The sequence below is a fragment of the Oreochromis aureus genome, linkage group 11 (assembly GCF_013358895.1).
Source record: "Oreochromis aureus strain Israel breed Guangdong linkage group 11, ZZ_aureus, whole genome shotgun sequence".
Classification (NCBI taxonomy): Eukaryota; Metazoa; Chordata; class Actinopteri; order Cichliformes; family Cichlidae; genus Oreochromis; species Oreochromis aureus.
Genome location: NC_052952.1, coordinates 29,160,156 through 29,184,138, shown reverse-complemented (window position 1 = coordinate 29,184,138; position 23,983 = coordinate 29,160,156). Strand labels below are relative to the sequence as shown.

At 39.6% G+C, this 23,983-nt stretch overlaps 2 protein-coding genes and 1 long non-coding RNA gene across 5 annotated transcripts in view; 2 read left to right on the top strand and 1 right to left on the bottom strand.

Annotated features, from left to right (window-relative positions):
* c11h8orf37 (chromosome 11 C8orf37 homolog) overlaps positions 1-6,960 on the top strand; it is a 24,915-nt gene extending 17,955 nt beyond the window's left edge. Inside the window, exons 8-9 of one of the 2 annotated variants that reach the window (XM_039619701.1) lie at positions 2,070-2,157; positions 6,925-6,960. In XM_039619701.1, coding sequence (XP_039475635.1) covers positions 2,070-2,111 — 42 coding nt within the window. In that variant the 3' untranslated portion in view covers positions 2,112-2,157; positions 6,925-6,960. Of the gene's footprint in view, positions 1-2,069; positions 2,158-6,924 lie in introns of those variants that run through there. The other variant, XM_031745929.2, reaches the window with a different exon arrangement.
* On the top strand, positions 6,938-19,818 carry wdr73 (WD repeat domain 73). The gene is made up of 8 exons (XM_031745926.2): positions 6,938-7,126; positions 8,083-8,150; positions 8,296-8,381; positions 8,480-8,568; positions 9,440-9,507; positions 10,779-10,943; positions 12,680-13,045; positions 17,145-19,818. The coding sequence occupies exons 1-8, from the start codon at positions 7,068-7,070 to the stop codon at positions 17,396-17,398; spliced, it is 1,155 nt and encodes a 384-aa protein (XP_031601786.1). The 5' UTR covers positions 6,938-7,067; the 3' UTR covers positions 17,399-19,818.
* Positions 17,291-23,983, bottom strand: part of LOC120442686 — a 21,334-nt gene continuing 14,641 nt past the window's right edge. For both annotated transcript variants that reach the window (XR_005614864.1, XR_005614863.1), the window contains exons 2-4: positions 23,448-23,492; positions 23,027-23,147; positions 17,291-17,420 (exon numbers count right to left, since the gene is read on the bottom strand). This is a non-coding gene — a long non-coding RNA (uncharacterized LOC120442686). The remainder of the gene's footprint in view (positions 17,421-23,026; positions 23,148-23,447; positions 23,493-23,983) is intronic.

Below are 23,983 nucleotides of genomic sequence, written 5' to 3'. Positions count from 1 at the left end.
TGAAGAACATTGAAAACTCTTCTTTGGATGTTGGCTGCCTTTTGTTCAGTTCTCTGTCAAGACAATCCCACACTGCTTCAATAATATTAAGGTCGGGGCCCTGTGTGTTTTTCCATCCAGTTATGCTTTTATTGCATTGACTCTGTGTTTGTCATCTCTGTTGTGCTGAAAAATAAAGCTGTTGCTTAGTAAAAAAAAACACCCCAAAACATTCCTCCTAAAAAGATGGAGGTACATGGGCTGGACTGAAAATGAGTGAAAAAACAGCCATTTCCCCCCAAAATTTGAAAGACCTTCAGAAAACCTAGAGAATTATTTCTCAAGACCAATTTAAAAAGTATGAAAGCAAAATGTGAAGAAATGCATGGTGGCTCTAGGCTTTTGCACAGTACCCTAGTTGAATACTAAATTTTACAACATGTCTTTAGTTATAAATAAAAAAAATAAAAACATACAATTAGATTTCATTCTTTTTCCTCCTCATATTGTTTTCTATGAAGTCCAATATACAAAGGATGAAGGCTCGAATCAGCATGTACATATATATATAAGGTGTTGAATAACACCATATATTATGGTGCCATCATGCCGCGCAGCAAATGTCAGGGTAGAGCGCATATCGGTGGTTATATAATACGAGTCATACATAAATAATCATGGAGACTTTTACAGAAAGATTTTGTGTTTTTCAGTAAACAACTAGAACGCATCACGTCTGCCACGGGATGAGTGGTGGATAAATGTTCTTCAGTCTTCTCCAGCTCTCCATAATCACACATATTGTGTTTAATGCCGGCAAAATCATTGCTGAGTTGTTCATAATGATAGTTTTTGCTTTCTTCCTTTAAGTGGGAAATAATGATTTGATCATGACTCACACATGAGTCATGAGCAGCGATGGGTAAGACAACACCGCGTTACCCATTGCTACACCTGCATCCATTGTTTTCTCTTGTATGTAAGTGTGCACACCAGCAGTGTATTGATGTGCATCAATACACTGTGCATCTCATCAGGAGATGTCCTATTTCCAAGCATTAACATTCATGAGCGTGCGCTGCAGCTTTCAGCCCATGTCGGGCACTTCGCTTTGCTGCCAGTGAATCATTTTTCCTAGCTGAGATGTCAGTGAAATAGTTGCTGTGATTGCAAAGTCATCAGACAAAATAAGAAGTGATCACAGCAAAAGCTTTGCACTCAAAAACACAAAACCAGTATTTTCAGAATTATTTTCTGCGGACTATTTTAAAAGGCTTCACTTTGGAGTGTAAAAAGCTTCTTTGAGTGAATGAAGAGTGAAAGCTTACTGTGACGTGATGCAACACAGACGCAACCAAACCCTGTAATTTTTCTTTAGCATGACAAGCTTCTAAAAGCAAAGCAAGGACTGACGTGAAAACTTAGAAGGTTGTAAAGCTGCTGGATACTAAAAGACTAATAATGTACAACTGATTAGTCTGATGACTGTGATTGAATATCTTTACACGAGATCTTCGTTGTGGTTTATGCAATTAGAGCATGTTATGATCTTTCCACTCCTCAGAATAGCACTCTATCTGCCTCTTCATGCATCCAATCTGCAGTATGATCTGTTTCTTGTGAGTGAGACGATGGAACATCGGGTCCGTAGGCAGAAACAACTTGTCTGGTAGTTGAAGTTTTCACACAGTTAATTGCCTAAATGTTTCCAGTTGGTTGGTATCTTGTTTTTCCATCCACACTTTGAAAAGATGACTGCATGCACTCTGAGCACAGATGTTATGGTCCTACATTGTTGCACATAGCTAGGCATTGAGGAGCTGTGGATAGAATTTGGGCCTGACAAGAACATAAGACATGTACTAGGCCATGAAATTGCAGTGTTTCTGGGCCCTCAAGGTGTCTTAACACATTAGTTTGGGGCTCTAAATTTTGAAGCCTCAGCGTTAGTGTTTTGGCTGCCACCAGAAATAAGTGCAAAGTTATCAGCTAAGGCCAAATCGAAAAACAACACAAATCAAAATTGAAGTAATGGACCAAGAGGATTTGGTTGGTGCTAAATTTTCTCAAAGCAGGTATTTCTTTCATAGGAGGAGATCCAGAGGGGATTTGTTCTTCAGGGAGCTGGCTGACAAATGGCTGACGCACCAAGAAGAGTCTAACAGAAGAGAGATGAGAGTAAGTTCACCCAGGAAAGCATGAACAAGACACTAAAATGTGCTAAAACGACTGAAGCTGTACGAGTTGGTGAAGAGTGGGTGACTGAGACGGTCCTTAAATACACAGGTGGGTGATGAGCCGAGCGAGTGCAAAAGCTAGATATCCAGTGGGAATCTGCAGGAAGAGCTCACAGGAGCAGTAAAGCCCGCTGACTCACAACCGCACACAAACACTATCATCTGGGAGAAAGAGAAAAATAAAAGTACAGAAAAAATTAAGTAGGCCAACCTGTCGGCAACAAAAATAGCATTCCTCAGATTTTTCCTTTAAAAAAAACTGCTGAAGAGGTCCAAGGTGATATGTAACACACAGCTCTCTATGCTGGTATACCTGTCAGTCAAAAAAGCCACACACTTATGTGTAAGCCTTAATAGTGTCCAGATGGATGGATTTAACCAAAGAAACTACAACTAAATAGTTGCAGTGAGGGGAGAAACTAACCATAGATACCTGGCTGTAAACATGGTTTTTAATGCTGTTAACTTGGGCTCGACTCACTTTTGGAGCCAACCTCAAGCCATCAAGCACTTGACTTGCAAACAAGAGCAATAAGACAGGATTGAGATACCTGCAACAGAGTCCTTCATGATTTTGCAAAGGCCTCTAGAAAGTATCAGAAAGGAGATCACTTTTATTTTGGAGTATTTCACAGTTCTTATGTGGATCCCACCTCCAGCAGACTCAAAAAGCTCAACAAGCTGGAAGAGTTCTTCACAAGCAGGAAGGAAAATGGAGCAAATCCCCCATAAACTAAGGAATCACTGCATGTAAGATGGCATCAAATACAGAATACCATCTGGGACAGAGTTGGCTGGAAACTAAAAATGCCCCTTTTCTCATTCAAAATATTTAATCAAATAAGGACTTAAATCAATATCACAGAAGTAAATAAATAGTTTTATTTATTTGTGTAATGCATCATTCTTTTGTCAGAGGAACAATCACATTGGTAGACAACTGAAAAACTCTTGTTCTTCGCTTTCTTGCACGCTGTCACTGAGTATTGCCAAACCTCTTTGTTTGTGAACCAATGTTGGTAAAGCAGTCTTCCTCACATCACAGACTGTGAAGAAATTCTGCACACTGTTTATTGTCTTTGCTTATTGGCAGAAAGCATTAGGACCTGCTGGGATCCTTTTGACGCTCAGCCGGAGGCAGTTATCCGGCTCGTCTGATAGATAGTCCAACAATTATCGTATCTGAGGAAAACCCAGGCTCTCCTGCTGCGAGTGTGAAACAACAGCTTTGGGACAGAGGCCATTCACATCTCTGTGGTGTGATAGACTCAGCAGTGACAGCTAATGTGAAACAGGCTGCTCTTTGTTGAAAGCATGTGGCTGCTGGTTTTGTAATATGTTAAATGTGTTTAGCGATGTGTGACTGTTTTACTGACTCATGAAACTCAGTGTTCAGTCGCTGCTGCTGAGTAAAATTTAGAAGCTTAAAAAATGAAAAGAATTTTAACAGGTGACGTCAGATATACACCCCAGATTTTAAATTTGTTTCCCGCAGCTTCCCACTGTCCAATCAATACATTTTATCAGATGCCCTTTTAATGATTCCTGGAGTCAGAATTTATACCACCTACACCATCTCCAGGAGGCTTGAGTGCCTTTCTTCTAAATAAACAATTGGATATGCAAAGGAGGATTCTTGAGTACTGCTCCACAAAATATCAACAGGGAGGTGCAAAAAGCCTTTAAAGCCACTCAGGCTGAAAATTGCCAATTAAAAGAGGGAAGAAAAGAAGCCATGCAGCGCATCAAAGAGATGTTGGCCAGAAACTTCACAATGTGCAGCAGCCTGTGTGAGTATGAACTGAAAACAGAAAAAAAGCAAGATGTTATCATTGTACAAAGAGGAGTGTGGCGCTGACCACATTGCTTGAGGTGGATGGAAAGGAAAAAGTTGCTGGACAACCAGCAGGAGGGCCAGTTCAGAGGCTGATAATCCATTTAGCGATTGCCAGGAGGAGGTAAAAAGTGGCAGTGAAATACTGGACCTGGACACATGGGCTTATTGTAAATGTTCAAAAAAGACAAAACCTTGATCAGGCGAAATCCAGGATGCCACAGAAGAGCCTGAGTGGGGGTGACAGAAAGAGAAAAGAAAAGAAATGCTTGCATAGAAGCTATAAGAAACATGGCCTGGATAAAGAAAGTCACGAAAAGAAATAACCTAAAGGAAAGCAGCTGAGAAAGAGAAAGAAGAAAGAATGGAAGAAGGACAAGAAACAACTGACAAAAGTCAAAGTAAGCAGTAAAAGAAGAAAAGAAACAGCTGAAAAAGCAAGAAAAAGAGGCGAAGAAGACAAAAGGGGCAGGGGGAGAAAGGGAAGAGTGGCAACTGGATTTGAAAGAAAAGCATGTGATGTCTACAGGAAAGTGAAAGCTGCTGATTCAGCTCGGGCTGAACAGGGCGTTCCTTCTCCTTTTCCTTTCTCCATTCTCCCAGCTTCATCTTCTTCACCCTCACCTCTTCAGCTTTAATGCACTGCCAGCTCTGTCTTTCCTCGCTATCTGTCAGCAGCATCTTGTTTGTTAAAAAACACATGTTATCGTATCTAAAGCACTGACAGACCAATATTTTAGTGTCTTACTAAATGAGGATTCAGACATGATAACCTCAAATCTTTGAAATAACTGTCACTGATTATTTTGTTAGAGCAAACAGTTCCTGCAGCCCTGTACGCAGGCACACACGTCTTCACTGTCCTGTACAGACTCTGATTTGGACTCACTTGTTTCTGAAGGAGTAACAGGAGAAATGGAAGGTTGAAATGTGACTCAGATTCTCTGCTGTGAGACAGTCGGAGGAACAGAACGACAGGACTGCTGCTGAGGAGGAGGAGGAGGAGAAGAAAGCGGCAAACAACAGCCGGAGAGATGAAGCTTTGAGCATGGTGGGATTGACGAGGTTTCAGCTGTTGTCCTGGAGAAAATTGAGGACAAATATAAGCTGCACTCATGGCTTGAATATTTTATCATTTAACTAGAAACGCCCAGCATCCCAAACATAACATCTGTTTTAGGTTTGTTTTCCTTCTGGCAGCTTCATTTAATCACATTATCAAAATAAACTTTTACTCTGTTGCTCTGCTAAAGGGGGAAATATTCCCTCAGTACACCATGCTTTATTTACAAAATTCAAAATCTGTTAATCGCTCTCAACTATTTTGCATTCGTTAGACTGATAGAGACAACCGGAAGCACAGCTTAAAGGCTGGAGGAGGGTAAACATCCCAAAAGTTGTCTTGAAAATATTCTTCTGAGACTCTTGGTAATTTCCTGTGCTTCCTTGTTACGCACTGTTGGCATTTTTATGACTTCCAATTCACTCATCTGTGTGGTATTTTATAATGAAGGCAGCTACAACAGGGCGTCTGTTGATGACAGCTGCTTTGTACTGTTTGGAAAAAAAATGCTGCGTCTTCAGTTCATTAAGCCTCTGTGGCCATCTGAAGGCAGCAAACCATAAATGTGCTGTCAGAGTGCCGTAATATTAAGCACGACCTTCCACTGCGTTTGTCTTCAAACACTCGTTTTGGCCTCCTTGAGATGACTGTTGTGAACTGGCACCGTGTACATGAAACTGAACAACTATACACGCATTAGACCGGTGGCTCGAAATCCTTCTAGTTATGCTGGAGACTTTGAGTTGTGTTAATAAATGGAAAATAGGCTGATATATATTCACCCCTTTATTAGTTAAGCAAAGAACTTTTTACTGCAAGCTGCATCAGCTCATCCCCACAGCACTTTATTCTGCAGCTTTAAGCTCCTCAAGGATGCTTCAACACGCAGACTGGATGAGCTGGGAATCAAACCACCAACCTCATGATCACGCCGTCCCGTTTTAACCTCATCTCTCTATGCTCACCTTCTTCTCTCTTCTTTTGCCGCCCCACACAGAACCTGGTTCCTCCAAGTGCTTACCCGTGGGAGATCGATTGTTGTGGTTTTCTCACTAACACTGTAGGGTCTTTACCTCACAACATCAGCCACCTTGCTGTGAACTGGCACTATATAAATACAAGTGATTTGAGACTAAAAAGCAGTCTCAGAGCTACGTTCTCATGCTGGGATGCAAAATTCAGAACTTACTGTAAGTTCATCGTCAAATATCTAAAATTACTATTTTCTATTGAATCAGTTTAACAAGCGAATATCATGTGATTCGAATTTATTCCTGTATGCTGTTTTATCTTTTAATTGTATGTATGTAGATACCATCTGCTGTAAAGCCTGAAACCAATAATGAGAGTCTTGATATTTTAGGCCGCCTCTGGCTGTGTTGGCCTAAAATATGAAATTAAAAGTTAAAGAAGCTGTGCTGTGTTAGCTATGCCAGGGTTACCAAGAGAATACATTTGCAAATCATCTTGCAGTGACTTGTGTTCTTCAGGCTGTAGAAAGCTGCATATGGAATCAAGCAAATTAGTGCTTTTGAATATCAGCTCATTCAGATATTTGTTTATTGCTTATTTTTGTCAGGGGGTCAAAAAACAAAAAAACAAAACAAAAACAATACAAAAACAGCTCATATGGAGTCCATGCCAGCATCTGAACAGGGACTCAAACCAGCAACCTTTAGGCTACTAGTCAGCTGCACGGGCCTCTGTACTTGATTATCTGCTTCTTGCATCTGTTTAACGGATTAAGCTAGAACAGACCCTGCTGTTATTTTTGTTTCTATCTAAACTTTAATCCCTATATGTGATTTTAGATTGAGGCTCGCTTCCTCCAGACCAGCAGGTGGCGGTGTAGTTTTCATGAAGCCAAGAAGCAGTAGAATAAAAAGCAGAGGGAAATAAACAGGAAGTGGTGGATGAGCAGCAGCACCCATGCCTGCAGGAGCTGTTGGGAGAGATGGAAGATGCGGAGTTTGATGATATTTTAGATGACTGGTTTATCGAGTCACTGAAAACGTGAGTAAACTTTTTACTTTGTTAGAACCGTCAAGTTTATATTTTTATTACTACTTGCTAACTAACATTACCAGCTTTGCAAAGCAAACTCTAACTTTAAGGCATTTTATCCTCCAGCAGCTTTAGATTGTTAATAAACACCGCAACAAAACGTTATTTAAATGTACTTATTTTTATATTGAATTTATTTAAATTCGGCTTACGGATATCTCATCTAAAATTTAAATAAGCTCCAAATTGTCACCTTGTATTAGTTTATCTCCTACACTTAGCTTATTATTCGTGGTTTAAGATGTGTTATATGTGTGAATAGATTCATTTTCAAAATAAATTTAGTGAATTCGAGTTTTATAATCAAGACGAATTATATGATATGGTCTCTCGACTGTAGGAATCAAGTTGTAGGTAAAAAGAAAAATGTTCGCGTTGATTTTGTAGACAGAAAATATTAAATATCATAAATTGTGAATGGAGTCTGGTGTCGCGGTTAAAAGGCATTTGAAACAATGGGATAGTGTATCCCTTTATTGTCATTGTACATGTTCAACGACATGCTGGGTGCTCCACAGAGGCAGTGCAGGAAATCTAAATAGTTAGACAACAGGAATAAATACCAAACAGCACTACATACAAAGAAGAAGGTGCACAATAAAATGGACAATTTGCAAGGAGACACCAAACAACTTGAAATAAACATCAGGAATGCAGCTGTAGGGCTATTTTTGAAAGGTTTGCATAAGGCAGAGTGAATTTATATTTTTCTGAATTCCTTTAAAAAAAACCTTTTTAACTCAATATACTTTTTTAATCTTATAGAGTCACTACAACAAACATAAAGTGGGCTCACCTTCACTTTTGACTGTAGCGCTCAGCCATATATAAGTTCTGTCAAAATTGAGTTTCACTGTGTTTTATGTTAAACTCTATACAAAAATTTGCAAGCTATTTTCCTTTAGGTACAAAGACCTTCATGTGTATCAGCTTGAACATCCCACCCAGGTCCTCGAGTGGACGTCAGGGAAGAGTAAGTTGATCTAATATTTTAAAATATGATGATGTGGGTTGAAAAACATGGTTCTGATTTTGCTGTTATAGAAGACAGCTTTTCAGCTCTTTTATTTATCAGCCAAATAATTTGTATTAATCAGTGTTTTTTGGTGTGTTTGTAGCTGTCTGTGTCGCAGGCTATAGTCAGTCCAAAAATGAAATTTTAGAACTTCGCTTGCCGCTGAAACTTCTTGCTGATGAAAATAAGGTAAAAATCAGGACATTAGTCCAAACTTTGAGTTTATTTTTCTCTAGGAGGCGATTCAGATGTTACTCTGAACTTTTCCTGTTTGCTGTTGTGTTCAGAGTCTCTGCGCAGAGCGGGATTTTAAAGTTTCCCATGGTGGTTTCACAGATGGCCCGGTTCGCTGCCTCATACACATCCCTGGAACAAGGTGAGTTCAGACCAGTGCTGGATAAATTACCCTTATAAGTAACGTGTTACATTAAAGGTAAGGCCAGTCATTTTTGAGGCTATTTAATAGAAACAACTTCCAACAGGAGTATTTTGCAGCTTGTGGAGACCGCCACGTTCCTCCCCTGTATTTGTATTAGCAGCCGCTAAACTGCAAAATCAGCAGTAATTGGAGTACTGTTACTTTGTTTCATCAAACACTGGTTGTGACCCACTTCAGGGAGAGAAACTTGCTTTACTCTTTCCAAGGTTCTCTAATCCATGTGATGCCTTTTCCTGCACCAAACTTTGGTTTCAAAGCAATGAATGAAAAGAGTTCTCCTTCAAAAAAGGCATACTGAAAAGCACCCAGCAAGGCTAGAGCACAGAAATTATTTCATTCAGGTACTCTTTATATTTTCTACAGTTCAGTTTATTATTACTTGTCACGTACTTAACATATTAACATACTTTTACACATTAGCAGATTTATAAAAGTACACAAGGTCAGTCAAGAGCAATTTAGACTATTGATGAACGGTTTTAAGCCTAAATGCTAAACGTACAATTCTTCAGTTGTCTAAAAGTCATCATAATTGTATTAAACTTGTTTAGACTAAGGAATTACTGAAAACAGTCACTAGATGAGCTGATAATGACAATAATTAACTTTAACAACTCATTGCACCAGAAGAGGTGACATATCGTACATCACAGTGCGATGCACAGTGTGGAGGGTCTGTGTTTTTTAGTTGTTGTAGGTGGTGTGAGTCAGTGCTTGCGTAGATCTTTAGATCTGATGGGAAATGTGAGGGGACGATATAATCAGTAGCTTCGTAGCTTTTTAATTTAATGTTCTGTTATTTCGGCAGGTGTGCTGTGACCAACGACGGGCTGAGCTCCGACCTGCAGGTGTGGGACCTTGGAGGAGAAGAGAGCGGTGAGTTTGATTTCCCTGAAGCTCTCCTGCAAGACTGCATGTTTAAAATGCGTGTGATTGCACTCGGGGTCATTTCTAAGTACAAAAGTTAGGTACTTGCCTAAAAAATGTTATATAAGAGGAAAATAATGACAAAGAGAAATTTAGTAAGACAGGTCAGATAACCAACAATAAACCAGAAGAAAGCATAAAAAATATGAAATTAAACCCAAGAAAAAGAAATGGAATCAGATAAAATTAGAAGCTTAACAGCAGTCCAGTAAAATAAATTAAGACCAAGAACTAATTATGAATAAAAGATCACTTAAAACCTACAGAGTAGAATTTACTATCAGTCAAAAACTCGTGAATCATCGCTGTGATTAATGGCGATTTTCAGTGATATGAATTTAAAGTGACATGATCTGAGTACAAAAAGCACCAAATTTTCTGGGCATTCTGAGCTGAACATAGTCATGTAAATGCAAAAAGGTTCTCACTTATGGTAATGTTTCACAGAGCGCAATAAAAAATATTCAAGGCCTTTTTAAATGTAACTTATCTACAGAAGCTGTTTTGAGACAATTCATTGAATGGATGAACCTTTTTTATTCAAGGTTAATGATTTAACTAGTAAAAATCACTAAATCATAACAGACTAGATCATAAAAGAAACTTTTCCTATTGAATTCAATATTTATTTATACTATTTTGGGGAGAAATTTTTTTTTTGCTGAAATGGATTGAAGTTAAAAATTGTTTCTGTTGTAGCCCAAAGAAGACAAAATAGGAGGGAATCTAACCTGAGAGAAGAGCATTTGTATCATTTCGTGCACATTTCCTGTGTTGAATTGTTCGCCAATAATAATTGAGACCAACTCTTGGACATCAGAAAGGTGGTCAGACGTCGACTGTTACAGGGTTCGCATTGATTCCTGACACCTGATACTTAGTGTGTCTGACTGTGTTAATTTAAATGAAAGTAACGTTTAGACATAGTTTATCTCCACCAATTAATGCAAGTTAAAAAAAGATTTTTAACGTGATTAGAGCAGTGAAGCCTGGTCTTGTGGGGTTTCACTTCATGTACGCTTTCAATTTCTGGCCTGTAATCATGTTTAATATGAGAGTTTGCTATTGTAATAGCATATATAGGAAGAAAATAAAGTAAGGAATAATGGGTCCCCTTTCCTGGTTTACAGCAAACAAGGTAAAGGGAATAATTATAAAATGTGGTGAGGCACTTCTCACAGTGTGACTGGTTTTCTTTTCCTTCTCGTCATCCATGACAGATGTGATCAGGAGAACAGGAAGTATTAAGGGAAAAAAGAGTGCTCCAGAGAGAGGCAGCAGGATCGCAGCTCGACCCTCGTCAGCACCACAAGTTCTTCACGGAGCTCAGATCAGCGACGTCCAGCTGACTGAACTCGCATCAGGAGAGTCTCTCTATAAACTGGGTAACCCCACATTTACAGTTATCAGTTTATCTTCATGCTCAGCTGTGAGCATGGAGACTATAAGATTGGTTTAGTTAGAGGTGAAAACTTAGGTAGAGGTGGTGCTTTATGCAGTTTTGTTAGACTGTTCATCTCACTGTTGTGAGATGTTTAAATTTGAGAAATTTCACAAATGCTTAAAAAAATTGGAACAAGAAAAATTGGGAGATATAGTCTTGCTTTTTCTCAAGAAAATATAATGTAGATTCAGATATCCTTCAGCATCCAGGGACTCTAATCGTGAATGGTGAGGAGGAAGATAAACACCATCAGCAGCAGTGCGAAAGAATTAAAGTGACTTTGTGTGGTTTGTTTTATGCTCAAAATCTAACTGTATTCTTACTTTTGGTAAACTGGTTGTCTGTCCTACTAATACTATAGTAATATAAATCATATTTCTAGTAAAGTTTTTATAATGAAAAGATAAAGTGTTCTTTGCATATCGTTTTTCTTAAAACCGTGTAAGTATTGAGCTTACAGTTGGACTGGGATACAATCACTGTTTGTGAAGGACATCTAAGATTTAGTTTCACATGAAAATGAAAAAAAGCTGCATGTGTTCCTGAGGAGAGCGAGGACAAAAGCTTTCTGTGCAGCCAGGAGATGTTTTCCTGCTATTCTTTTGTGCCCCCCATAGTAAGTTTGATCTAGTAAGAAAGGCTGAGCTGTGTTATGATGTAGTATTGTGTTGTAGGCCGCCCACTGTAACCCCTAGGAAGATCTGTAACTTCCCATTTCTTTTCCCTGCTTATTTTATTTATTTTTCACACAAAAATAGTTTGCTGAAGCTCTGAGTGGAGGTCAGACTGTGGCTTTAAGGCCTGGGAAGACAGTTAATACAAGTAATGTGAGCAAACAATAATTAATGTTCCATGGTTCCCAAAAATTAAAACATAGTTGGCATTAAAGAGAGAGCGTGCATCCATCCACCTGTCTGCTCCTGCGGTAGAGCATCAGAAGTCCATCCCAGCTTCCGTAGGCTGATAGGCAGAGTGCATGCTGGGCAGGTTGCCAGTCTATCACAAAAACCTTTCATACTCATTCACATCTGTGGCCAATTTAGAATCACCAGTCACCCTAACATGTATGTCTTTGACTGTGGGATGAAGCTGCAGTATGTGGAGAGGCAGAGAGCACATGCAAAGGCCAGTGGATTCAAACCCAGGACCTCGTCACTGTGAGGCTGTACGGCGTGGAACGGTTCACAAAACAGAAATTGTTTTCATTGTTTTGCCAAAGTAATGTTTAAATTTCTTTCCTTAAATTCGTGCCAAATACATAAATAGTTATTCTCTGTCACATCTTAACTAAAAGAGTATTTTTTCTCTCCCTCCATGAAGCGTTCAATCCATAGACGCTAAAGTAGCAACCACTGCTTCACTGCATGCTGCATATTATCAAATGTTAGCAGTTTCCTCACCACAGTCCTTTCTCTGCTTGTTTCTGTTCATTATGCACAGCCAGTGCACCAAAACAAGGCCATCAAACGACCAGCCTGATGTTTTTGTTTCTGAGCACTTTGCCTGTAATTGTTGCAGCAGGAGGGCCATTAAATGCTCTTTCAGCTGGGGGTTTCCTCAGCTGTTCAGTTTCAAAACACTGATGTTCTAGTCATAAAACCATCTCTGCAGCAGACTGCAGAATGTAATCCCTCTGTAATGTGTTTTGAGACATTTTGCATTGTTTTGTCCCGACAGAGACCGACTCAGCAGATCCTCTGAGTTCCTTACAGTTCGTGAGTGACACGGTTTTCCTCGCTGGCTGCTGTAACGGGAGTGTTTACGTTGCCGATACTCGGACGTCTGCTCCTCCTCAGCTTTCACATTCACCATCTTCGGACAAGTCTGTCATCTGGTGGACGGACGGTGCTGCACGTCCACATCCATCCAGCTGCAGGGTCATCAGAGTCTCCTCGTCTGGACAGGTGGTGATTTCAGACTTGAGAAATCTGGGAGGGGTGGGGTGTCAGGCTCAGCTAGACGTCCAAACACCAGGCCGCTGCAGCCAGGTCGATGTCAAAGTGTCGTGGGCTCCAACACTGGATGACTGTGTCTCAGTGTCAGGTCAGTCTATATGAACACAGTTTTTTCAGATGTTGATGTATTCTGTAAATTATCATGCTGAAAAACCCTGTTTTATCTGCATGCTGATTAACTAACTAATACTGAGTAATCTGTCACACTTCTTGCACAGATGTATATTATATGATGTTTCTGTACTAATCTCTGGATCTGCAGAAACTTCAATTTTTAGGAAAACTACATTGGCTTAGCTCAGCTAAACAGTGATGAGCAGCATACTTGGCTCTGTTCAAACTAATACAAATTTAATTAGTGAGCTTTAGATTTGATAAATTTGATAAATACAAAAAATGACATAACTTACAATTTAATTTCTTGACATCCTATTAATCGGGGTGTTTTTCATTGCTCACCTTGGGCTGCTGAATCAGCTTCTCCTTTTCCTCCACCTTTCTTTTCTTATTTTCTTTTTTTTTGTGTTCACCCCTCAGCTGTAAAAGGCTGATGGGGTATTGCTGTCACCCTAGTACGCGGGCAGGTGGACGGGCAACAACTCAAGAGTGAAGCTATGTAGTCATTCCAAATTCTGATAAACCTGTCTCTATTATTGTTGTTATTATTATTGTTATTATTAGTAGTATTATTATTAGTAGTATTGTTACCTTTTATCTCAAAAAGATTTGAAAGAGTAGTTGTAAAACTGCTAACTAATCATCCTCAGAGGAATGGCTAATTTGAAGAGTCAGGCTTCAGAGTTCATAATAGCACAAAAACAGCTTTATTGAAGGTTACAAATGATCTTCTTATAGTCTTTGACAGTGACTTAACTCTGTGCTTGCCCTGTTAGAACCTCAGTGCAGCGTTCGATACTGTTGACCATAATATTCTATTAGAGCGATTAGAACATGCTGTAGGTATTACAGGTACTGTGCTGCAGTGGTTTGTATCATATCTATCTAATAGACTCCAATTTGTGCATATAAATGGAGAGTCCTCTCCACACACTAAGGTCAATTATGGTGTTCCACAGGGTTCCGTGCTAGGACCAATTATTTTTTTGCATTATACGCACTTCCTTTAGGCAGTGTCACTAGAAGGTATAGCATACATTTTCACTGCTATGCAGATGACACACAACATTATAAAACACACCAATTAGACATAAAGACCTGGATGACATCTAATTTTCCGCTCCTTAATTAAGAAAAAACTGAGGTTATTGTACTCGGGCCTAGAAATATTTGTAATATGGTATCTAACCTGACACTTACTCTAGATTGCATTACCTTGGCCTGCAGTAACACTGTGAGGAATCTTGGAGTTGTTTTTGACCAGGATGTCCTTCAACACACATATTAAACAAATAAATAGAACTGCTTTCTTCTATTTGCACAATATCTCTAAAATTAGAAATATCCTGTCTCAGAGTGATGTTGTGAAACTAGTTAATGCATTTATTACTTCTAGGCTGGACTACTGTAATTTGTTATTATCAGGATGCCTGGGCTTACTTGTGGTTCCTAGGGTAGAATGGGAGGCAGAGGCTTCAGCTTTCAGGACCCTCTTTTGTGGAACCAGTTCAGAGTTTGGATTTGCTTTTAAGAGAAGGAACGATATGAAGAACTCTGGTTAGAGTAGTGGTGCTGTGACAAAGACCTGGATAAGAAGCAGAAAATAGATAGCTGTCCAATTTGGGTAGATTATTTTGTGGAATGAGTTTAATTGGGACCTCTGCCCAGAAGTAATTTGTTGTTAACATTATAAAGACCCAACCGTAACCCTGTGAAGCTGTGATATCAAATACTCATCTTAAAATTTAGCTTATGTTGATATTCATTATGCACTCTTCTATTAGTGGGGCTAAATAGAAGAGTGTCAAGTTTGAGAAACGGGCTTAGGGCAAAGAATTCAATTAAAATGTATCCAGTAATTACATCTTGCAGACTGAACTGACCAACTTAAAACAAAAGATGAAGAAAACTCTAATTTCGTACTATTTTTTTTTCCTTTTTCTTTTGATGAACAGCTTTGGCTGATTTTTCTGCAGGTATTCGTAGAGAAGGAACCTTTTTGATATTAAAGAGACCCTGTGACCTTTACTGTAATGCCACCTTCAGGACAAACTTGACATTTTCAGCCTCACTCATGGGGAAAATGAATCACCGTAGCCTTTCAAGGCCACTAGTTGGCCTTTGCAATATTAAAAGTACTATAGTGATGGGTGTAAATAAACCAGGCGTGGACACTGGCTCGTGCAGAAAATAATAGGGGGAAAAAAATGTGTGTCACGCTTCAAAGAGCAGAAAATAACCAACATGTGTCACAATGTGGTGTGTAGGATAACATGGCCTTACCTCATTTAAGAAAGGAAAAACAGCCAAAGCAGCATCTATTTCTAGACTGTTGCTGCTAATGTAAACATTGTCTGATATGAGTACGTTCAATTTCAATGAGATCTGCCTTGTTAACTGCTCATTTAATGTTTGGATAAAGAATTTTTAAATTGTCTGTTAGGGTTCTCAGTCATCCAGGTCATCGTAGTCTAAGGAGCTTGGAAAGAAAGGCGTGTGGACTTCTTTAAGTTTTCTTGAAGACATTTCACCTCTCATCCGAGATGATTCTTCAGTTCTAAGAGCAAATGGTGGAGAGACCCAGATTTTAAGCCTTATGGGAGTGTCCGCAAGAGGGTCATGGACCCCCTATTGATCCTCTATCTAATCACACGAGCCAAGGTATAAAAACAGGTGTGGGTCACAAATCAGCCAAGGTTTCCATAGTGAAAACCTAGCCCATGTGAAATCATGTGATTTCAAATGGTCAAATGGCCCAGGACATGAGTGGGCGTTAAGGCGTCTGGGAAGGGATCTCAAAACTGGATTATAGATGGCAGACAGCTGGTGTCGTAAGCCACCGCCTCTGTTCAAAGATGGTCGCTCACAGTGGACATAAATGGCTTCTTTCACTCCTCTTTCAAACAATCTGTCTTCTCTGTCCAAAATGTGAACACTGGCATCCTCAAAGAGTGACCTTTGTCCTTTAGATGCAGATGGACAGCCGAGTCTTGCCCCGTGGAGGTGGCTCTTCTATGTTGTGCCATGTGTTTATGAAGTGGCTGTTTGGTCTCTCCAATGTAGAGGTCTAGGCATTCCTTGCTGTGCAGTGCAGCGAGGAAAGCTCAGACCTCTGTATTTGCATCACGTCACAGTGGAGCCCCCAGCATGACTCAGGATGGATTTACGGTTCTGTGTAGGATTATGGAGGTGCATGTGCGTACAGTCTTCCATGTGCGGAGGTTAAATGCTGACTGGTTGAAATGATTTGAACAGTCATATAAAAGCAAAGAAGACACGGAGGAAGTGAAGTGTTTTACAAACATGGCCTCTGAAATTACTAACAGAAACATCCAAGGATTGAAAGGATGTACTGGCAGATTTAATTACTCATAAATTTCAATCAGGGTAGCGTTATTGAATTCTTCCAGCAGCAAAGCGCTGTGAAATGTTTTCATCACGGAGCATCAACGAGAGAATGAGAAATCTGTCATCGCTCTTTTGTAAAGGCTTCTGCTTGTGAAGGTCTTGTTTTCATACTTTTGAAGACGTTGCCACAGTGACCTCAGCCTTATAACAAATTAATTATGGACCTTTTCTAGCATTTCTGACCCTGCATGAGAGGCAGTGACATTAATACTGGTTTACAGCTCTCTTTAAAAATACAAATTAAATCTGTGAATCTGACGTGCAGCACAGTCGTGCAGACTATATGATTACCAATAGAAAAACATTTCATTAGGTAAGCGACTGCAGTAGAGGCCTTCATTTGTGTGCTAATTGTAATTATCAACTCTGTTTATTGCAGTCATATGTAAGTATAGTAATTTGTCACAAAAAGGCAAAAAACAAGAAGATTAAGGGGCTTAAAGTCTACATTCAACATGTGGGTGTCTGCAGAAACAAACGTTGTGTTCACAGTTTGTTAACAAACTAATACTAGCATTTCAAAGCATGTGGATAAGCTAGTCATCAGTTTCTTGACTTCATAGTTGTTGAATGATTTGAAATTTTAGCACAATATTATCCTAATGAATATAAATGTGGGTCAAAAAGAAGCCTTTTAAAGTTTCTGCCTTCATCCTCATCAGGTTTCAGTGGCGTTGTTCAGATCTACAACACCCGTCTCTGGGGGGCGGAGCCGCAGGAGGCTCGACCGCTGTTTGAGCATCGCGGACATGCAGTTTCATCACAGCAGACTGATGACAGTGTCCCCACCTTCGTCACCTCCCACATCTGGCATCCCGAGCGGCCGCGGACACTGCTGTCTGCAGCCTCGGATGGCTCCGTCCACGTCTGGGACTGGGTGGACCCGGATCGACAGGGTGGCAGCCCAACACCATGAACAAAGTGAAGATCCGGATCGCCTGGGACGAATAAGATGATAGAGCCATGTTGTAAATTACTGAGGCACTGCTCCACAAACTAATGTGGATCAGTAAAAAGGATCAATTGCTGATGCCGTGACTTTAAAACTTTCCCGTGAAGATGACATTACTTCTCGCCTTTTTCATGATCAAACTGGAATATGGTTAAAGAAACAATTTAGAAGGAAAACAAACTGATGGAAATGTGGAACTTGTTTCATGAGAATCAAACTGATCTTTGCCTTTAAATTACAGAAAAATTGCTGTTGGAATGAAGTCACAGCTGTTCGCGGTGACTGCTCTCATTTAGAAACAAATTAAAGCAGATGACTGTCGGTTTCGATTACACAACATATTTGTACTGCAGTTTTTATAAGGTGATAAATGTTTGTACCTTGGATGGCTGGGTAACATTGTAAGTGTAAGGATCGGTTAACCTAAGACACAAAGCAGTAGTGCTGCCGTGTTGGGAGAAACAAGTGACTCAGAACTACAAAACGTGAAATATGTTTTTATTGCATTAACTGTGTTGATGCTGTGAAAGTGACACTTTGTTTACTTATCAGTGCAAATGTAACCAACAATCTGCTGTTTAGAGTCTGTCTTTTGGCCTTACTTTAACCCTGATACTGAGCAGCAGGGCCCCTGCTTTTATAAGCACTTAGAGCCCAGCACATGAGTACCGCAGGCCACCGATAGCTCTCAAGATGGACGACTGAAACAGTTTAAAGCTTTCTGCATAGATGTCTAAAGGTTGGCACTGACTCAGGACCAAAATTTGGATTTTGATGGCTATTTTTAAAACACTTTTTCACTTAAATAGTTCTTGCAGATAAACAGTGTTTAAAGATCATGAAAAACTATAACCTCTTTCCCTTTTTGCTCAGTCCTCATTTTGGTTAGACGATTTTACAGTTTGATTATTTCCGATTTTAGTGAACTGACACTTGAAACGCAAGGTGGAGACCATTTCCTCTGCAGACGGTGCCTCTGTTCAAGTTTCACTTCTGTTTTGCATTTTGTTTAGTCTCTCTTAATGACATTTATCTCAGCTACAACTTTCTGCATTTGCTGGAAAATACTGAGACTACATGGGCAAAAAAAAAACATTTTGGAAAGTGCATCTCCCTTTTTATAAATAGTTCCAAAATCTGAAAACATCTGTTGCGAGACGCCACATCCGTGACGCAGCGATGTAGCAATAACAGTGAGTGTGAACCGCTGAGCACAGATGAGGATCCTGAGGCCAGATTTTAGTTGAGTGAAGCAACTACAGCTCAAGTCAGGAGGGTTTTTCAGAGTTATTCCTGACTCACGTTTGTTTTCATTTGCAGAAAAATCGCAATTTCCTGTTCAGAATCAAGGCCAACCTTTTTATTTAATACATTTTGTTAAAATTATAATATCATTACAGCAGGACAAATGCTCTTTAAACCTTTAATAGGAGGCATTTCAGTACTTAAGCTGGCATTAAACTGAATATGAATGTGGTAAAGGTAATATATCAAGGCAGAAACAACTAATTGACTAGAAGTATCAGACAAATTGAGGTTGCAGTTGCTGAACTATAAATTAGTTTCTAAATTTAGATGAATTCCTAAAACCTTTTTCCTCCTGACTGCTCTGAAACCCACATACCTGCTGAGCTCTCATCATTTGTTCCCCACTGAAGAGTCCACTGTCTTTGTCTCTTTGTACACAGAGTAATAAATCCTCAAAAATGAAAGAACACTGAACTAAATGCTGTATCAGTCTGTGTGCAAGTATGTGGTTTTTACTACCGTTTGATTAACGATGCCACGACTTTCAGGACCAGCTGTGACAGGCACTGTATAGCTGCCATTTTCAGCATTTGTGTTCATTTGTACCGATCCAGCAGAAACTGCTGGTAATAATAAGTCAAAGCGGGATATCAAAACAACAAGCTGACAAAACCAAAGACCTCTCAGAGAACTGCGCTGACATTTTGAGTGGCTTTTCCATTCTGACCTTTGTTCCTTTTCAGCCTCCAAAAAAAGCATAGCAGGTGATTATTAAAAGCCCAATAAAACACATTCGCAAACATCACTCACTGCTGCTGCTTCCAAGGCCTCTGATGTCAAAAATGTAATTACTTCTTCTCTTGACTCTTTACTCCAGTGTCCACATCGCATTTAAAGGATGTCTTAATGTCTTGCAACAGCAGTGTTGCTTTGGCCTTTAGCTTTCCACAATTTACTGCCTCCCCTTTAATGTATCATGTAATGTTTGTAGCTTTAATGTGAAACATAAGTTCTCCTTCAGAGCTTTGAGTCTGAAATTACCTTTCTGACTCACCGAGCAAAGGGAAAATGATCCACTGGCCAAGTATATTTGTTACTTGGCCTAAATAATAAATGACCTTTCTGTGTCACATGTACATTTGTTTCAGTGTGTTTCATTGGGATATTAAAGTGTTATGCTCAATAAAAACAGATTTTTTTGGTACTTCAAAGGCTGATGAGGGTAGTGTCGTCACCATGTCAGGCAGGCGCGCAGGGAGTGTGGAGACCTACGTGTGTGAATGAGATAACTTGAGAACGAGGGGACATAACACCTTCAAATTGATACCACAGGTGCATCTACAGTACAAAACATTACAGATCGTTTGAATCTCTGTGACCTTGAGCACAAGGTCAGTAAGTTTTCTGAAAATCTTAACTTGAACAAGGCGATATAGGATTTTGAAATTGACACCATATATAAGTGTCCAGTAGGAGGCTGAAGGGTAGCACTTGGGGTTTCCAGTATGTTTAAAGTGGTTTTGACCAACAGTTCCCCTGTGGACCACTTAACACTGAGCTATGAATCGTTCAAGTGTACAAAAGCACTTAACTCACAAGATAAACTCCACGTTGTCTATGAAAAGAGTACCCAAGGTAACAGTTTGGAATCAACTTGTTGGTGCAAAAATACAGTTTCTGTCAAAAAGCTAATAGCCAAAAATTTGGTTTATCAGTGTGTCCTTAAAATCATTTGAGGAAATTGGACAAGTGGAGGACAATAATTATCTGCATCAGATGAACAGTTTGAACATCATGTCCTAAAATCCAGCAAAGACCTGAGAGATGTGTGTACTCTTCATCAAAGCCTCATCACAAATGCTTTCAGGGGAAGTGCGGCTCTCAAGAAGCTACTCCTAATGAACGGAAACTGGGAGAAAAGACCGAGGTGCCAAATTGCAAAAGAACTGGACTGAGAATCAGTGGCAAAAGGACATTTTTGGTTCAAATGCTTATCAATATGTACAGAGGTGGTCAGGAGAGCAAGTGTCTGCAGCTATCTGTAAAACACAGTTAAGGCTCTGTCGTGAGCTGGGTCTGCTTTTTAGCCACTGGTGTTGGTGATCTTGTCAAAATTGATGGAATTATAACACCAGATTGTAATGCACCATCAAATAAAATCAATTTTTCAGCATGAAAATGACCCCAAACACACTGCTAGTGCAGTAAAAGCATAACTGGATAGAGAACACAGTGGATTCACATCCTCAGCATTATTGAAGCAGTGTGGGAGAAGAAAAAAGGGCAGCTAACATCTACCAAAGAGCTTTTAATGTCATTTAAGAAGCCTGGAGAACTGTTCCTGAAGACTACTTAAAGAAATTACGAGAAAGCTTGCCCAGGGAGATTCAGATACCATTTATTTCAAAAGCCTGCTGAGAGAAAATGCACAAAACTCACAAATATTTTTCCAGAATGTTGGAAAACTTTTTCTCTTGCAGCGTTACAAACTGATTAATGAGAAAACCTCAGAGTAAACAACATGCCCTGAGCTAATAGTCATGGGAGTCAGTCTCAGTCTTTTAAGAACTTCTGACTTTAGAAATTTGCCTAAAGATAACTTTTGATCATTAGATTATTTTTATGACTAGATTATTTATCTAAGGCAATGGTCCTAGAAAATTTCCCCATCTGACTCCTCAGAGCTACAATTCCCTGATGCTCTCCCACAGGCAATAAAATGGTTTTTCCCTTTCCTTTTCCTTCTTTTCACCAGTGAACATCAAAGAAATGGATACAAAAGCAGGCAAAACTTAATTTCATACTTTACTGCCTTCTTTCTTGGCTGTTGAACGCATCATTAGACTCCCCTCGGACACCAACGTCACCAAATAATGAAAAATTGGAGCTCTGCCTCGAAGCGAACTCCAATTTCCTCCTAAACCTTCGTGCCTTCCATCAGTGCACTACTCACCTCAGTCCCAGCTGAACAAAAATCCAGTTTAAAACGCTACCAGTCTTTCAGTTCAATCTTAAGCATTAGTCAAACTATTTTTTTTGTCCAGCTACTTTCTTTGCCCTTTACAACAACTTAGAAATGCCCTCTTACCCAACAGATGGCTCGTTCAAAGACAGCCGGCATCAAAATAAACCACGGAGCTGGCAGACGATTCATAAAGGATTCATCTCCACTTCACTGATTGCTTTCTGCCTCCAAAGTTGTACCATACACTTGTCTCTTCTGGTATCTTAGTGCCCCTGCTAAAGGTTTCATTTCACAACTTTCTCTACTTGACAGCATGTGAGAGTAAAGCGTTTGTCTCTCCCTGTAAGCGGCAGATCTCAGTGTCTCTGCTGCTCGACATCCAAATTCCTGTTAATACTTTTCCCCAGCAGCTCTCGAGCATATCGCAGTTTCATAACCCAGAGGCATGCTCTTTTTTTTTTTTTTTTAACTTCTATCACTACACTGATAATAACAGCACTACCCACCCGAGGCTTTGGAGTGTGAAGAATCACAATTAACACTGAGGCTGTGGGACAGATTTTTTTTTTTTTTAAATTCTCCTTTGATGTATCTACTGAATATATGACAGTCCTAACTGATCATTTGTCATTCATCAAGAAAAAAAAACAAATTCTCGTTCCAGCTTTTAAAATATGGTAATTGCTTCTGGATTAAGATGTCATCTTGAGATCCGGGATGTGCGATTGGTGTTTTTCTGACATTTGAAGCGCTTATTTGTCACAAACATGGAATAGCTTTATCAAAATTGAAATCACTCATTTCTTGCAGCCCTAAAATTATTCTCAAATGTCACTTGAAGGATAAAATAATAAAGATTTCCCTTTAACACCAAATGCCTTATAAATATAGTTGTAAATGCCTTGGCCAAACTAAATATCTTAAAATTACAGGTATAAACAGAATGACACACAACGAAAATTTTGTCAGAAGATTTGAGAAATGCAGTTGTGAAGGTCTGAGAAAGTGAATGAATCTGCATTACAGCTATGTTCATCATTGTTTCCAAGGATACCATGACTAAATAATGCTGAACAGATGCTCTAAAAAATATTCATTCTCATTTCTTTCATGTTTAAAAAAAACAAACAAACTAATACATCGGGCAATAATATTATACTGAAATAATAATATACTGAATAACACTGGTAGCAACAGCTACTCCTTTCTATGGCTTACTTCACCTGCGTGTGGTATTTATGTCGGCTGTTCATCCGATAGCTGTTCATTATATTCAGTTCGTTATACAGCACCAAACTATACAACATCAGCTGCCTTGGGGCACTTTGTTTTGAAAGGCCCTATAATAATATTGGGAAAAACCCTAAAAATCAAACTACCCTCTTAGAGCAAGCACTTGGGAACAGTGGGAAGGAAAACCCCCGTTTAACAGGAAGAAACCTCCGGCAGAATCAGGCTCAGAGAGGGGCAGCCGTCTGCTGCAACCAGTTGAGGGTGAAGCTAGGAAGACAGGACAAGACAAAAACACAATTAAGCGCACAGTGGCGTGTAAATACACAGAGAGTGAACAAGAGTGCATCATGGGAAGCCCTCAGCAGCCTAAGCCTATTGCAGTGGAGCTTAGGGAGGATTCAGGGTCACCTGATCAAGCCCCAAAACTAGATGCTTTAGCCATAAAAACGTCTTTTTTGATAATCTTAAAAGTAGAGCTACAGACGGGGCCTGAAAGCTAAACGTTCTGCATCCAGTTGAACTTTTTCTATGTTGGTAAATTTCATGTAAATCCATCCATTTTCTTACCTGCTTATCAAATTCAAGGTCACTGGTGGCTTGAGCCAATCCCACCTGAGAGAGGGCAAGAACACAGGTCTACGTTAGACAGGCTGCCCACTCATCACGGAGCTAACATGATCAACATCATCCAACCCTAGTTAACCTAACATGCATGTCTTTGGACTGTGTGGGAAAGCTCGATTGTCTAAAGTGATCCATGCAGCCACAGGGAGAACATGCAATTTGTAAAATGATGATAATAGTAATAATAAAATTATCATAATCCCAAATATTCTGAATGCTCCAGCTTGGTGACAAGCGTGATCAATGTTTGAAATTTCTGCTCAAAATATGGATATCTACTATAAAAGGCCGGGTTTTTTTTCAATACAAACCCAAACACAGCCAGCTGACACACAACAGATGCACACGCTTGGGATATGAAGTATTTCTTAAGTAGAGTGAATTTATTCCAGTGCAGCAGATGCTGAGGAGCTGTGGGGAGGAAGCTGGAGACTCAAAAATAACAGCGTGGAAGAGAGAAGAGCACAGACATAGAAAAA